Here is a 14977-nt window from a genome sequence, read left to right on the forward strand (position 1 = left end):
TAGGATATGTAACTGCGACAGAGGAAATCTGGTTTGCAAGTCGATATAGAAAACGTAAAAAAGACAAGCATATGTGCAGACTGTACAGTTTTCTTCAGAAAGGCTTCAGGGCTAAATTACCTTCATATTAGGCCACCAGGGCTAATGGATACGTGCTGAATCAACCCTGTGGTCAAATGAGTCGATTTTTTCCAATGCCAAATGGACCCTTGGGGCTGCGTTTTATATATGCATGTTTAATATACAGTGTAGAGAGGGAGAAATTCAGCTAAGACAAACAACTTTCACACATAGAGCTAATATTGTATTTAAGAAGCCAACTGTAAACATGTGGATATGTTAGCTTGGTAGTAAAATGACTAATACCATATTGGTATCAAAACTAGGTTCATCAAGATAACCTCTTGATAGGTAGTATCATTAATATGTGAACATTAAACCGTTTACTGTGTATTAAACTGTTTATGAGCATGCTTGTTAATGTTGCAAATACAATTTTTTTATATGGCATATTTTACTTTCAAAATATAGCAGAGATGCTCACTTAGACTCTGAAATCCTCCTCACTGGGAAAAGCAATGAAACAAAGTAATACTGTGATATGGCTCATGATCAGTCATTACTCGCTCTGAGGCTTCCCAACCTCATTATATCATATACACTTCTCAACTACACATGGTTCCTGTGGCAGGAGGCCCAGACAGAATGATTGACGGAGGCAAAGAGGAGACAGACACTAATGGGTAGGAATGCCTATGTCATCAGAAAAAGAGCTCTAAAGATGTCCCTGATGTTCTCAGTACTATTTAGCATAGGAGCCTATATGCTTCCCCCCCCCGTATTCATCATTTTCTAACACTGGTAGGTCTCACATGACTCTCTGATAAAACAATCTGTCACATGATGGCACCTCTTTGGTCAGCTTGGAGCCCGGCTGCAGTGTGACTCTGATGGAGGCTTTAAAACAGACTACTTTGCATTTTCTCTTGAACAGATGGCTGTGAATATTGGTGAGTCTTTGACATTTCATTTTGTATGCGAGAGAGTGAGCGTTCAGTGAACTTCCAGCCAGCTCTGTGTGTGTTGGGACCATTGCTCTGTGAGCATTACCGCGGTGGTTTCCAAGTACAGACAGTCTCCTTTCCATAATTGGTGTATATTTAGACACAAACACACACAAAGATCAGATAAAAATGCAACAGTGTCAAGGATTGATTTCTCCCCCGACCACAGCTCAGCTCCTGTATCATATCAGGATATTATTCTCTTTCCAATTGCCTCATTGGTTAAAGATCCAATTTCCAGTGAGGAGTTGGCAGAGTATTTCCTCTTCTCCCAGAGGGCAAGCTTTGTTTACTATAGAAAGCTGTATAGGTTTCAGGTAACAATGAGTTTCATGCCTTGCTATCTTTCATAAAGGGATATTTCATAGAAAACTCAGGCAGGTGGAAGGTAAACCTGCAGACATATGAATAGGAGAGGAAAATCTTTACATCCACAGGTAGCCACATGTGCTTGCTTCAAAGGTTTTAATCAATAGCCTCCTGCCAGAGCATTATACTTGGCACAGGGCAAGTACATGGGTCTTTTAAACATTGTATACGAGAGTGGAGCATTTAGTAAAATAGAGGAACAAATAAATGATAGATGGCAGCATCAGGTTAGCTTCACACCCTCCCCCGTTATGTCTGCAGTGTTGAGAACGGATGGGCTGAGGCTGGCAACAGTTTGCCTCACATACTGTAGACAATTGTAATGAATGATACCTTCCGGCTGTACAGGCTGTTGCTAGGCACTCCAAACCATTATTGTATCAGCACATCTCGCTGTTCAGATGAGAGATTAGAAAGTAGGATGTCAGTGATTACATCAGGCATTGCAGGAAGTGAAAGTACTCGGAAATCAAATGAGAAAATTGATTGGACTTTTCCACAGTTAGATTTTATTATATTTACAGTCAATTTGAAAGTAACATAAATATAAATTGCTAAATCTATTGGGAAGTAGAAGTGAGCACTGAACCCAAGCAAAACAACCAATGGTGTGTTCAGGAAAGCCTCTATGATGAGCAATTGAGTGCCTGCAACAGTATTATATACAGCTCCCTTTGAATGTAGGAACTTAGAATACAGTACAGCAAGATGCAATCTAATGATTTTATTTCTAATTCAGATCTATACAACATCTTGTCAAAAACGTTACCCTGGTTGAGAATGTCTGTTATATTTACAACTTTGAATAATCTCTGTAATCAAGGGGTGATGGACAATTGCAGCAGTAAGTAACTATGTTGGTAACCACCAGTGTCACTGCAGTACATCCACTATCCAATCATATTAGATTAACCCACTGATAAAACACAACTTACTCTTATCTGGGACTTATAATGAATGGAAGCATACTAGAGACCATATTGCTTTTACCCAGTTGAATATCAATACCATACTGTCCCAGACACAAATGTTATGAAGAAGAGGATAATGTTTAGCTTTGGAATCTTTGTGTCTTCAGGTTTTCTATTGGCTGTTACCATTTGGTCATGTTCAAACACAAATAGTAAGTGTATGTTGGAAGCTAAAACTTGCCTGAGTTTAGAACAGCATTTTAGGCATTTATGTATTTCGAGGTGATATTTACAAAATTATCATCATAGATCACAACAGAGGGGGAAATAAAAGCTTCCATTTCAATATTCAGTCACTTGGAAGACCTGTTAGTATTACCTCATTCATTTCCAGAAGAGCCAACAGATTCACACTATTGAAATAGAAAACAGAGATAGGTCCCATGATATAGAGTTAAGGTCTACAGAGCAGAAGGATTTATGCATGGTGGGATATATACAAATTGTTTTGCTCACGGGAAGAAGGCTCCCTCCAGTAGAACAGTTACAGTATGATGAGGCTAAGACGACGATGAAAGAACTGAGGCAGTCCTGGTTGGTTCAGGGGGTTCCCACGCTGTCCACTAGACAAAAGCACAACGTTTCAGCCACAGCACAAACTCTACCACACACCTCCTTCAAGTCCTCACACCACACCACTATCAGCAAGATATTGTTCCCAAGGTTTCCCTTGACACTTTATACAGTTAGGAGTAAAAGAAAGGCCCACTTATACACAACATAACAAGAGCTTGGGACTACAAGGTTCTATCTGCAAAAAGATTATTGTAAGATAATTGGCTTTATAGTTACGAACCCTCATTGCTTTGAATAGTGTCAGCTATTTTTCTATTGTATTCTTTGGAACTTAACAACATGAATTGGGGTATTTATATATTTGTAGAGAACATTGAAGAGAACAAGGCTATGTCAATAACTCAATTTTGATTTAAAAAATGCAGATAAAACCTTCTAGTTCCAAGCTCTCTATAATATATTGTTAGTCAACTATAAAAGAGTAAACACTGTCACATGTTAAAAAAAATTCTAGAATTGAAAGAAGTTATATTTTGTTTTCTCTTTGTCATTAGACTCATGTCTCCACACTGTCTTAAAAAAGCACAAAATTCACATAACCTTACAGAGAAAAGACATCTGCAGAAAGGCCAACTGTCACCTCTACCTAGTCTGGGATGAGGTCCAGTGCTTTCAGAGATTAAATATGCAACAGATTTTGACACCTCATGCAAAACAAATATTGTGTTATCCCCGAATGAACTTTTGAACTGATGTCCCCGAGACGAGCTCCAAAAATATGTATCTCTCGATAGCATCCAATACCTTGTCTAACTCATCTTTAATGCCTTGTTCTTGGCACATTCAAGGCAAATACATCCATCGTAAGAAACAACAACTGATTGCTTTTTCAATCCCGTCAAAGTTTTGTCCCATTCAATTACCCAACTCAGATCGAATTCCAACGGCCCAAAGTGTATGTATTGTAAACACATGGTTTCACGTGTACATTGATTCTAATCAACTCTTCATAAGGGAGCTATAAAACTACTTGTGATGACTAAAGCCATAGTGATTATTGAACATTCCTTAAGCAGAGCGTATTTCTAATCAAGTTGGTCGGAACACAGGCACCACTTAGCTAGTGCTCTCAGAACTTGGCACACGTCCAACTGTTTCCCTTTGTCCGGAATCTTGGTCCTTTTGAACACTGTCCAGGGGCATCAAAGCAATTTGTTCCCTCAATATAACAGTTATTCAGCTGTCATAAAGAAAGCAAGAACCAGTATGGAGAGATATGCGTCCTGTAAGGTCAACAGAGCCACAGGAGGGCGCTCTTGCACCTGCCTGGCCCCTAGTCCAGACCCAGACTGACTCCACCACTGAGCAGAGAGGCTGAGCAGAGACAAAGAAAATCCAGTGTGTTTGTCGGAGTCTTTGAGGTTAAAGTGTCGAATCTCACGTTCTCCACACAGTTTGTAAGACACTGTATTATTTTAAGACATTTACGAAATGAGACAATAAGTTAGAACTGTAGCTCTCTATTTGATTGGTTCATAAGGCAGCTGTCCTTGTTACTTTGACCTGTGAAGAGAAAGAGAAAAATGAGTCAGTGCCAAGAAAGCACATTGCCACAGACAAATTCAAATACAAGTTCATATTGTATGTTCATGCTAAAACAAGCACATCACGAAAAAAAAGAAGCATGAATCATTACACCTGCCACTATTCTCTAAAGACCTTGGTAATTCACAGTTGTTACATCCAATAAGAACAATTGTTAACGGGCATCAGCTGTGAAGACTGATTGACTATTGAAGATGATGTGTAGCACATCTACCATATCATTATCTTGGCGCAAATGATTTATAATCTATATTGTCTTCCCTATTGGGTGTCATAAAACCACAGAATGGCTCTTAATGACATTTTTGTTTTTTTTCTCCATTCTCCTGTGTTACAAATGAATCCATATGTCCATAATGTGTGCCATATGTGTTAAATGCTGACCTACCGACAGTTACACACTTTCCCTGAGCAATACAGGAAATTATTATCATAAAATGATGGTTCTTGTCTGATGTGATGATGGCAAAGTGATTTACCCTGGAATTAGCCACCTATCTGCCCAGTTATTATAGAGAAGTATAGGCAGAACATTCATGACACAACTGAGTCATGTTGGCGAAGGATTGAAGTGTTTCCTTGAGTGCAAGTCTAAACCCTACTCCCTTAAATGACGGAGGACTCCCACCTGAACTCAGCTGACCTTGTACAACCAGCAGCTAATAACAGATGACACAATACTGATTTGAACAATGGGCCAGATACAACACATCCTATTCCATTCACATTAGACAATGGACATGTCCACACACCCTCTGTGCACTTCATTGTCCCCTCCCCTCCCTGTGTTTCCATTCATTGCTGTCTGAGAGTGACAGACAGCAGGTTAAGATTTAGGAGACACTCCATTGTAGTCACCCCTGAATGACCAAATGTAGGCATTGGGCTGGGCAAGAGGCTGTTACTCCCCTCTCTTCCTCCCTACCTATTCCCACCAACCCCCTCTCCTCACTAGTAGACATGTCAGCACCCTGCTCTAAATCCTGGCACTGCTTCACAGTGGTTCTCCCCCTACGATTAGTGTTACGTAGCTGGGCCAGTCAGCTGAGGCCTGTGCTCCACAGAGAGAGGCAGGCAGGGGATACCCAGGCTGTTCTGTTCCTGCCACTGTGGAGCTCATCTGGCACACAAGGCCATGAGCACAGCACAGCATATCCCCAAAAATATGCTTCATGTGACCCCCAGAGAAATGTGATTTTTTAAAAAAAATTCTGGAAACCATGTGTTTGATGTATTTGTTACCATTCCACTAATTCCTCTCCAGTCATTATCGCGAGCCGGTCCTCCCCAATAAGGTGCCACCAACCTCCTGTGCATTGTATATCCACATTTATGTTCAATGTACCTCTGAGACCCGCTTTCGAGGATAACTCTGTATACTGTAGGAGTGGATTACTGTCTATTTCCCGTGTATTATATGTTGACCAGCCTGCACTGTACACAGGATTATAAAACAAAATCTCTGATCCATTCAGTGTCAAGTAGGGAAATCCTTTCAAGTCTCTCAAAGACTGAACATCCCGTGTTCCTCTCCTCATTTACTCTCAAGACAATCCCAACCTTTCAGGAGTCCAGATACAAACAGTCCCTCCCTCATTGTTGACCCAAGCTATTGCCTAAGCTGTATTGACACTAGCATTATTTATATATGAGACTCCTCTCTGCCTGGCGTTCTAATGTCCTCAGCCTTGTCCTATTCGTCCAGTTTATAGACTGAAGTGTGACAATATAGTGAACTTGGCACCCAGATAAGCCACAGTCAGGGGAAAACATTTCTGAAGGACTGTAATAGGAGGTGTGAAGAGATGTAGCTACAGTGCACTTACATGTACATGGGTTGTAGTTGCAAATGGGATGTCTTCTGAGGCCCTTGATAACCATAGGAGTCGAACCCTCCTATAAAATCAACTGGACACAGAAATAAAGGAGAAAAGGAGGACATCTGGTTACTGTGAGATCAAACAAAGGCATGCGTGTGTGTGTGTGTGTGCGCGCGCGTCTGTGTCTCTAAATAAGCGTGTGCGTGCTTGTGTCTTTGTGATAATCCCAGGCAGTGGATGATCAGTGTCCGGACCGTCTAAGGGCCGGTTAGGGGCGATATCTGCGGTGGAGCAATGCTCGGGGAGCATGGCCTGTTGGATTAGCAGATCACACAGAATAACAAACTGGACAGGATTAAAGCCCAGCCTTCCACAGAGACCGGCCTGCAGGTCTAGGCATCTGGGCCTCAACCAAAAAGACGGAGGTGCTAAAGCGCGATAACGATCCGATGTCTTTATGCATCTCAGTCTTTTAAGACAATTGAAACACTGAGATAAGCCAAATACATTTCCTGATGAGCTCTCCTCCCCCCCAGCGCCTTGAATAGGAAGAGATGGAAGGTCGGGCATTATCATCATTCTAATGGTACATTTTAGGGGACGTTCACCAAAATCTCTAAATCCTTGTTGGCCTTTATTGTAGGCATTAACCTCTGTACTGTGATCAGGCTTATCAGAGGACCTGCAGAGGTAAGACAGAACGTGCCCAATTTAAAATCTGGAGATAGACTGGCCACATCTCAATCAGGCAAATTTCAATAAAAGGCTAAGGAACAATAAAGGCTTGCACTACATCCTCTTGAGAAAAAAAGTCCCAGTAAATGTAGCTTTAGCACTTAAGTATTGTATTGTATCAATATTGTTCTGCAGAGTAAATGTTCATATATAACCACAGGAAAATGTACAGTTATGAGTATAACTACTATTCCCTGAAGGAGGGAGTCAACGGCTCAGAGGGTACCAAACAAGGAGACCCACGGCAGCCCAAGCACACACAGATTACACCAGCTCTAAAAAGGGGTTACAGACAGTGGCGGATTTACCATTAGGCAGAAGAGGCATTAGCCTCAGGCCTCAAATCATCAAGAGGCCTCATAAGCTGGGCATAATTTATATATTTTTTTACTTCTAAACTTTTACAAAAATATATAATTTCTCCAATTGAGATCCCACCCATGCTCTGTTTCGAGTACCCCAACCCCTGCCAATAATTTATTTCCATACATATAGTGTACATGTGTTTCATATCAATATTAATATTATCCAAGTTTTTATCATACTGGTAGAAACGTCATTAATCACCCACGGACTGGTTCTTAACAATGTACTATTTCACCTTGACTGGTTCAAAATAATGGACTATTCCACCCTGACACAGTTTCTGTGCATTGTTTCACGCGATACGATTTCAAACGTGACCTTCATTGAAATTAAGTAGCAGCAATGAGGCGCTTCCAGAGCAAGGCAGAGAAAATAAAGAAAGATTACATTTTTACAGAAGAATTGCCGAAGTGAACATATTTCTTTAGTAAAAAGATAGGTGCTGCTGATAATACTGCCATCGTCATCAAGGCAGAGGACATGTACAGTGCCTTCAGAAAGTATTCATACCCCTTGACTTGTGTCATCTTGGTCGTCTTGGTAAGCAACACCCGTGTATATTTGGCCTTGTGTTTAAAGTGCAGAAAGCAGAAAGGTGAATTTGTCTCCCAGTGTCTTTTGGAAAGCAGACTGAACCAGATTTCCCGTTAGGATTCCGCCTGTGCTTTAGCTGTATACCATTTATTTGTATCATAAACAACTCCCCAGACCTTGCCGATGACAAGCATACCTTTTTGCAGTTTTACTTTAGTGGCTTATTGCGAACAGGTTTCTGAGTAAGGAACTGAGTTAGGAAGGACGGCTGTATCTTTGTAGTGACTGGGAGTTTTGATACAGTGTTGTGTGTAGTGTGTGTTGTGTGGGAGTGTTGTGTGTAGGCCAGTGACAAAAATCTCATTTGAATCCATTTAAATTTCAGGCTGTAACCCACCAAATTTGGAAAAAGTCAAGGGGTATGAATCGTTTCTGAAGGCACTGTATGTGTAGCCCATGTATATTATGCTGTCTGGCCAACAAGAGTACGGCATAGTACGTTTTTTCGTTTGCTTGGATGCTTTCTCCCGTAAGATAGTTTTAGCCACTTGCCAATTGAAGAAAAGTTGGCGGGTGCAAAGTGCACTGTTTGGATGCTGTAATTATTTTGGATAAAAGTGCGAAGGTAACTTACTTTTTGATAATCAGATGAAAAAATTATGAGTGGTTGTGTTCATGGCATATTAAAAGGTAATACATTTTCACAGTTAAATTTCATGTCTTTCCTATAAAACCCATAAAACTGGTCTCTGCCTGGGGCCTCCAAATCATTAAGTCCACCACTGGTTACAGAAGCCACCTTTTTACCTAATAGGTACCTGAGAAGCATGAACTGTCAGAGCCTTATATCGGGAACCAGAACCAGCTGCAACTTGGCTATGCACAATGACAATCTGCCACTACAGGTCAAGTCCAAAGGGCACACGCGCTGCATAGCATTGATCAGAGCCAATGAACCACGGCAGCCTGAGGCTCAAACACACAGGAAACCTGCAGTAACCTGGAAACTGTGTACTCCCACGCCGCCACGACAGCCAAAGGCTCAAACACACAGAAAACTATGGTAACCCTGATAATGCGCACTTTACACTCTGCCGCACCCCAAGGCAGCCCAAGGCTCAAACCCGCAGGGAACTGTGGTAACCCGGATAAATGCGCAACCTGCACACTGCCTAACACCCACTCCCGGACCCAGCCATAGGAACACTATGAGCCACACTGGGAGCAGTTACATTCAAGTGATAAAACCTCACTAAGGTATGTGGGGATGCCCCGGATCAAACCCATAGTGGAGTGAGCATGCACATCACTAGGCGATCCTTTTCCCTTGTCCTTTGCTGTCAAATGCCAGGGAGACAATCCAAGAAAGTGCCCTACCCTGAGCTGGATTAGGAAAATTGACAAAAAGCTGGTTACAAACGACATCCAGGATCCCATCCATATACATGTGTAAAGCGCACCGGACACAGGCCATGCAACCTCCGTTGTTCACTGGGAGCAAATGGAGGAGATGAGAAAGGGAACAGCTCAAAAGCCAGGGACCTGTTAGATATAGCCATAACCTTGGGAGCAAAAGCTGCATTAGGATGTAACACAGCTTTGGAGTCGCCAACCGCAAACTCCAAACAGGACGGGTGTACTGATAGCACGTCAAGATCACCAACGCGCTTGGCCAACGCCAATGCCATGAGCAGGGCAGTCTTGTAGGAAAGGACCTTCAGGTCCACAGACTCCAATGGTTCAAACGGAGGCCCACACAGAGCATCCAGGATCAAAGCTAGGTCCAAGGTCAATGCCATGGCCTTTACCAGGGGTCTTCAACCTTTTCTAGCATGAGAGCTGCTTTAAAAAAAAATGTAATGTTGCAAGCTACAATTTTTTTTCCTAGCTTTCAAAGCACCTTTATCTCTTCTCCTCTCCCCTGCAACTCTTCCGAGCCTTAAGTGTACTAGAGAAAGTAGTACACTATGTTTTCTGTCAATATACCTGGTAGAATAATGGTTAATAAACAACTATAAAAAAGGTTTGAGTACGAAGTGTTTGCGGACAATATCCGGCCCATGAGAACCCACTGCAAGGAGTCAACGCCCTTAGGCACGACAGGGATACCTTGAGCCACCGATGGCAATGGCAAGTTGCGTCCAGGCGTGTAGCACTCAGACAGCGCTGAAACAGACGCATCAACAGAAGTCCCAGAGGCACCCCAGCTATCTTAGAGGCCATCAGAGCCAATAACTGCAGGCACAAGTGAAAAGGCATCGAGTGCCCCAGCTGAAATCGTGCCAGACCGAGCCGGAATGCGTCCCTCCTCTTTTGGGACAAAAACGCATGATTCAGAACAGAGTCCAGATTGAGACCCAAAAAATGAACGCACTGAGCCGAAGTCAAACAACTTTTCTTGTAATTCACTATGAACCCGAGAGATTGAATATGGGAAACCAGCACAGCAGTGTGGAGCTCCACCTGTTCCCTTGACTCCGCCAAGACCTGCCAATCGTCCAGATAGGCCAATACTCTGATCCCTTGGCACCACACCGGTGCCAAAGCAGCCTCCACCACCATAGAAAAGGTGCGGGGTGATAGGGAGAGCCCGAAAGAGAGCCCACCCTCAAAATGAAACCGCAAGTCCAGGAAGGTTTGCCGCGTTCCAACGGCTGCACCAACCGCTCTGTACTTCTGACACGGGGACCATCCAAATATATGGTTTTGAAGAAGAGAGGAAATCTCCACTCTTTAGGCAGGCGCTAGGACCCCGGGGACCATTGACATGATGATGCCAAGAAAAGGAAGAGGACGCACAGCAAACTGCTGTCCGTAACCCCTAGCCACCGTCCTCATCACCTACTGTGAAACTGCGTAGGCCGCCACTGGACAGAGCACGCTGCCAGTCTCCCATACATGATGTCCTGAAGAGGCAGAGCTCCACCCTGAGGACTGGGATAATTTGTTTTCGAATCCACCACTCTTGACAACCATGTGTCTGAATGTGGGGAAGGAACTGTTCTTATTATGCCCTCACCTGGATGATACCGCCCTCTTGATACCCCTGAACACCAAGGAACTTTGGGTTGAAACAATGTGCTTTCGTGATACTGCCGTTCTGACATCCAGCGCACACCAGGTTCGGGGACTTTGGCAACTAGTAACTTGCCCCCATTAAATGAGCCACTTGGGAGCACTGTTGCCACTATAAATGCTTGGTGAGGAGGGCCCCGTCACCCCTGTGAAGGATTTTCGTGGGAAAAGGACACGTAGAGCTGCGTCCTGTTTTCTGTAAGAACGCCATAGTCGAGCCAAACAACCTTGTTTGCGAAACTGGCTCATCCAAATACATCTGCATGTCCCTCTCAGGAATCCTGGACAATGTCAACTGGAGGTGTCGCTGAGCCACCACTGTCACCCCCACACTTCCCCTACAGACAGGATAGTACAGCAGGACAGATGTACAAAATTAGCCGTAGCATGCATTTCGATAAAGATCCTTCAGGGATTCCCGCCTCCATAGTCTTATTCAGCTCTTGCAACAAATCGATATGATAAAGAACATCTGCAGCACTGTGACCACATTCAACAACCGGGCTGCCACACCCTAGGCCTGGTATACTTTGTCCAGCTGATCCCCCGAGAACTGGGACTGTTTATTTGGAAGTACCGTGCTAGGATTAGCCCCTTTGTTAGTCCATGGAGGTAAGTAAGTTGCCAGCTTTGCATCCATCAGCGGTGTGCAAACGTGCCCCGCCTACTCCATACGCTGTACATTCATGAACTCCCCATAACCCGGTAGAGGGGAATCCCGGGTCGCCTTCAGCTCAGGGGTAAGCAGGGGTAAGCGATGCTTCACAGCTGCAGGAACAGGAGGTAGATACCTTCCTCCAAACCTAGAGGAACTCTGCTGTGGGGGAGAAGCCGGCCAATCCACCCCCGGGTGATCTGCCGCCCTACGACACAGCTCCATCAAAGGCGTATTAAGCACCAATGGTTCACTCTCACCGGCCGAATCCAAAAGCTTTAGGCTGCCCCAGATTGATGTCATTCGATTCACACTCTGAACACCCTCCAGAACCAGCCAGGGATAGTACAGTATACCATCCCCGGGAATCTGATCAATGACAGAGAAACTGGAATGATCTTCACTTGGCTGTGATGACAGCCCTATCAACTCCGACCACCGCTGCTGCTCTCTCCCGGCCTCAGACAACCTCATTCCCGAGGTCGCTTCACTGGAAACCCTTCATCAGGAGCCCCAATCTTTCTCACAATGTCAGCCCAATGCCCAATGGAAGATGAAGCCAGGAGGAGACAATGGTCACACGAACTGGTCCGAGCCAAGACCTCCTGAGCGTGTTTCCACTCCATTTAAACAGGAAAGCACTAATTTTAACACTAATTGTCATTGTGAAACCACATGCCCTGGGGCACAGTCGGAGGTTCCAACTCGGCTGGTTAGCCTTTTTGAATTTACTCTTACCACTGGCAATCTTACTAAAGCAAGGAAGAACTGTCTACACAAGCAGTGGAGAAAGTAATGGGTTTTTAACAAAAACAAAAACCGATAAGAAGAGTCAAAATTCGTAACATCTATTGGGACGAGTACTCTCTCCCTACTAACAGACCAAAGTCGGAGCTGAATTTTGTAGTCTTCGTGTGCTTCAAAAGTTAGCAAATTACATGATACGCTCTTCCTCCAGAGGAGCTGAAGAGCGAAGCATTGAGGAAATGAATGCGTGCCCCGGGATTATAGCCAGGAAGGTGGGGCTTCTGAGGGCGGGCTCGGCATCCATTGGCCCATTGGATCATTGGGCGTGATTTCAGTTTTCTTCAGGTGAATATATAAGACTGTTAGAATGTTACACTGAGTGACCGACTGACTGAACCATTATGTGTCTAATGAAAAGCTATTTTAATATTTTCCTTTTGCTGGAGGGAATAATGTTAAATGCCTGCAGCTACTTATATTTACCATGCTAATATGACAAATAGTGCTCACTTGATGACGAAACACACTAAAACAGATGCTAATAGCTAAGGTGGATTATTAGTAGCTCATATCTATACAAAAAGCCCTGAAAGATGCCAGTAAAACACTAGCAGCAGTCAGAGATATACAGGCACCACTTCCCCCAAAGACATAGCCACATATTGATTGGGCTTTATTCAGTAGGCTTTAGCTATAGGGGAAGGTTTAATGGCAGCATTGTTGAGAATTGCAGTCAGCACAACTTGATCTACGTCTCCAAATTGCTTTGTCTTAAGTACTCACAACAAGTTGTTATGACAAAGCAGTGGCAAATGAAATGCCGCCGAGGGCCAATCAACATGACATTCCACCTTTCTGGTACACTGAACCTGATTGCAAATCCCATAGAGGAAGCTGTAACCTAATTTCCTTGTTGTTAATGCAAAAAAAGTATTTACAGCACCTTGAACACACTGCTAGCTGCATCTTGATTCCCCCTCTCTCATCTTTTCTCCCTCTTTCCTCTCTTGGAGGCAAAATAATTTAAAATACAATCCTTTCTTTTAAATGGACCCTGGGACATTACCCTTGATAGTAGTTGTAATTACGGAGTGAGCGTGTTGATTGGTTTTAGCTGTTCATTACCTTCGCTGAGGTGCTTCATGTACTATATTAATTAGAGCTGTAATGGCCAATACGGCTCCCAGATTAGTGTTTCCTCATGCTTCAGGGATCAAACTATCAATACCATTCTCATTCACTGGAGGATATGAACAATATTATTCCTCTGTGTTTGGCCAAATTAAACACAGCTATATGACTGAAATGATCACCACCACCACTGCAAATGGAGTATTATACTTCATGGGCTTTTCCCAGGTTCTTTAAATTCCAACTCCGGAACACATCAAATACATCAACGAGATTGTCAAGGGTAAATTCCAATTTGAGCTTAATTTCCCCTGAATGGCATGTTTCTCACTGCCATTATTGAGTGGAAAATATAATTGTCTCTTAATTGGGACCAAAATTACTTTTATCATAACAATGCCTGAGGGAATCCTTTACTTATCCAGGATGGGCTATATAATATGCCAGATTGAGGTACTCCCCATTCTGGGCAGTGACATTTGGGCTCTAAAGATGGGAAAGCTATGTCTGGGGATACTCTTTAGAGAGAGAGAGAGAGACATGGTCTGATAGGCAATCTCAGCTAGCTGAGAGACTCACGTTTGGTTGTGGTCATGGTTTAGTACTCCTGCCTGCCTAGTGTTGGCTCCCTGTACAGGGGCTCCAGCAGAGCCAGGAGAAATGCTGCATTTTTTTTACACTCAGATACCCATGCTAAATATAGAGGAAATAGCCTACTAAGTGCCACATCACTTATTTGACTCAGTCTTTTTCTGGCTTGAGAGAGCAACCAAACCGCGCACACTCTTAGTAATATCTCTCATAACAGCTCCCATGTTCAGTGTACTGTGTGCATATTGAAGGTGATCACACAGCTATCAGAGGCAAAGCCTTCTTCTACCACCACTGAAACGTTGTATATGAATCCCTATTGCTGGTGAGCGGTACTGTATGTTGGGTTGCGACAACACTAACCAGCAGGCAGGTATAATGTCAGTACACTAAAAGTGTTGTTAGTGTACTGACCTAGGGGAGGACCTAGGGGAGCCGGGCACTCTTAATAAAGGCATGCTGCATCCAATCTTAAATGAATAACTGTGATTATGAAACTCAAGGTAATATTCACTACTGTTCAAAAGTTTGGGGTCACTTAGAAATGTAATTGTTTTATAACGTCAAATTGATCAGAAATACAGTGTAGACATTGTTAATGTTGTAAAGGACTATTGTAGCTGGAAACGGGGGATTTCTTTATGGAATATCTACATAGGCGTACAGAGGACATTATCAGCAACCATCACTCCTGTGTTCCGAATGGCACGTTGTGTTAGCTAATCCAAGTTTAAAAAGCCCTTTTGCAATTATGTTAGTACAGCTGAAAACTGTTGTCCTGATTAAAGAAGCATCAGC

The 14977-nt window shown here is 43.3% G+C and overlaps 1 protein-coding gene across 3 annotated transcripts in view; it reads right to left on the reverse strand.

The window, feature by feature from the left end:
• Nucleotides 1–1925: 1925 nt before the first annotated feature.
• The window catches only part of nkain2 (sodium/potassium transporting ATPase interacting 2), a 173543-nt gene continuing 160491 nt past the window's right edge, over nucleotides 1926–14977 (reverse strand). For 2 of the 3 annotated variants that reach the window (XM_035774794.2, XM_035774795.2), the window contains exons 6-7: nucleotides 6352–6433; nucleotides 1926–4483 (exon numbers count right to left, since the gene is read on the reverse strand). In XM_035774794.2, the coding sequence (XP_035630687.1) occupies nucleotides 4474–4483; nucleotides 6352–6433 (92 nt within the window). In that variant the 3' untranslated portion in view covers nucleotides 1926–4473. Of the gene's footprint in view, nucleotides 4484–6347; nucleotides 6434–14977 lie in introns of those variants that run through there. The other variant, XM_035774796.2, reaches the window with a different exon arrangement.

The sequence above is a fragment of the Oncorhynchus keta genome, chromosome 8, assembly GCF_023373465.1.
Source record: "Oncorhynchus keta strain PuntledgeMale-10-30-2019 chromosome 8, Oket_V2, whole genome shotgun sequence".
Lineage (NCBI taxonomy): Eukaryota > Metazoa > Chordata > Actinopteri > Salmoniformes > Salmonidae > Oncorhynchus > Oncorhynchus keta.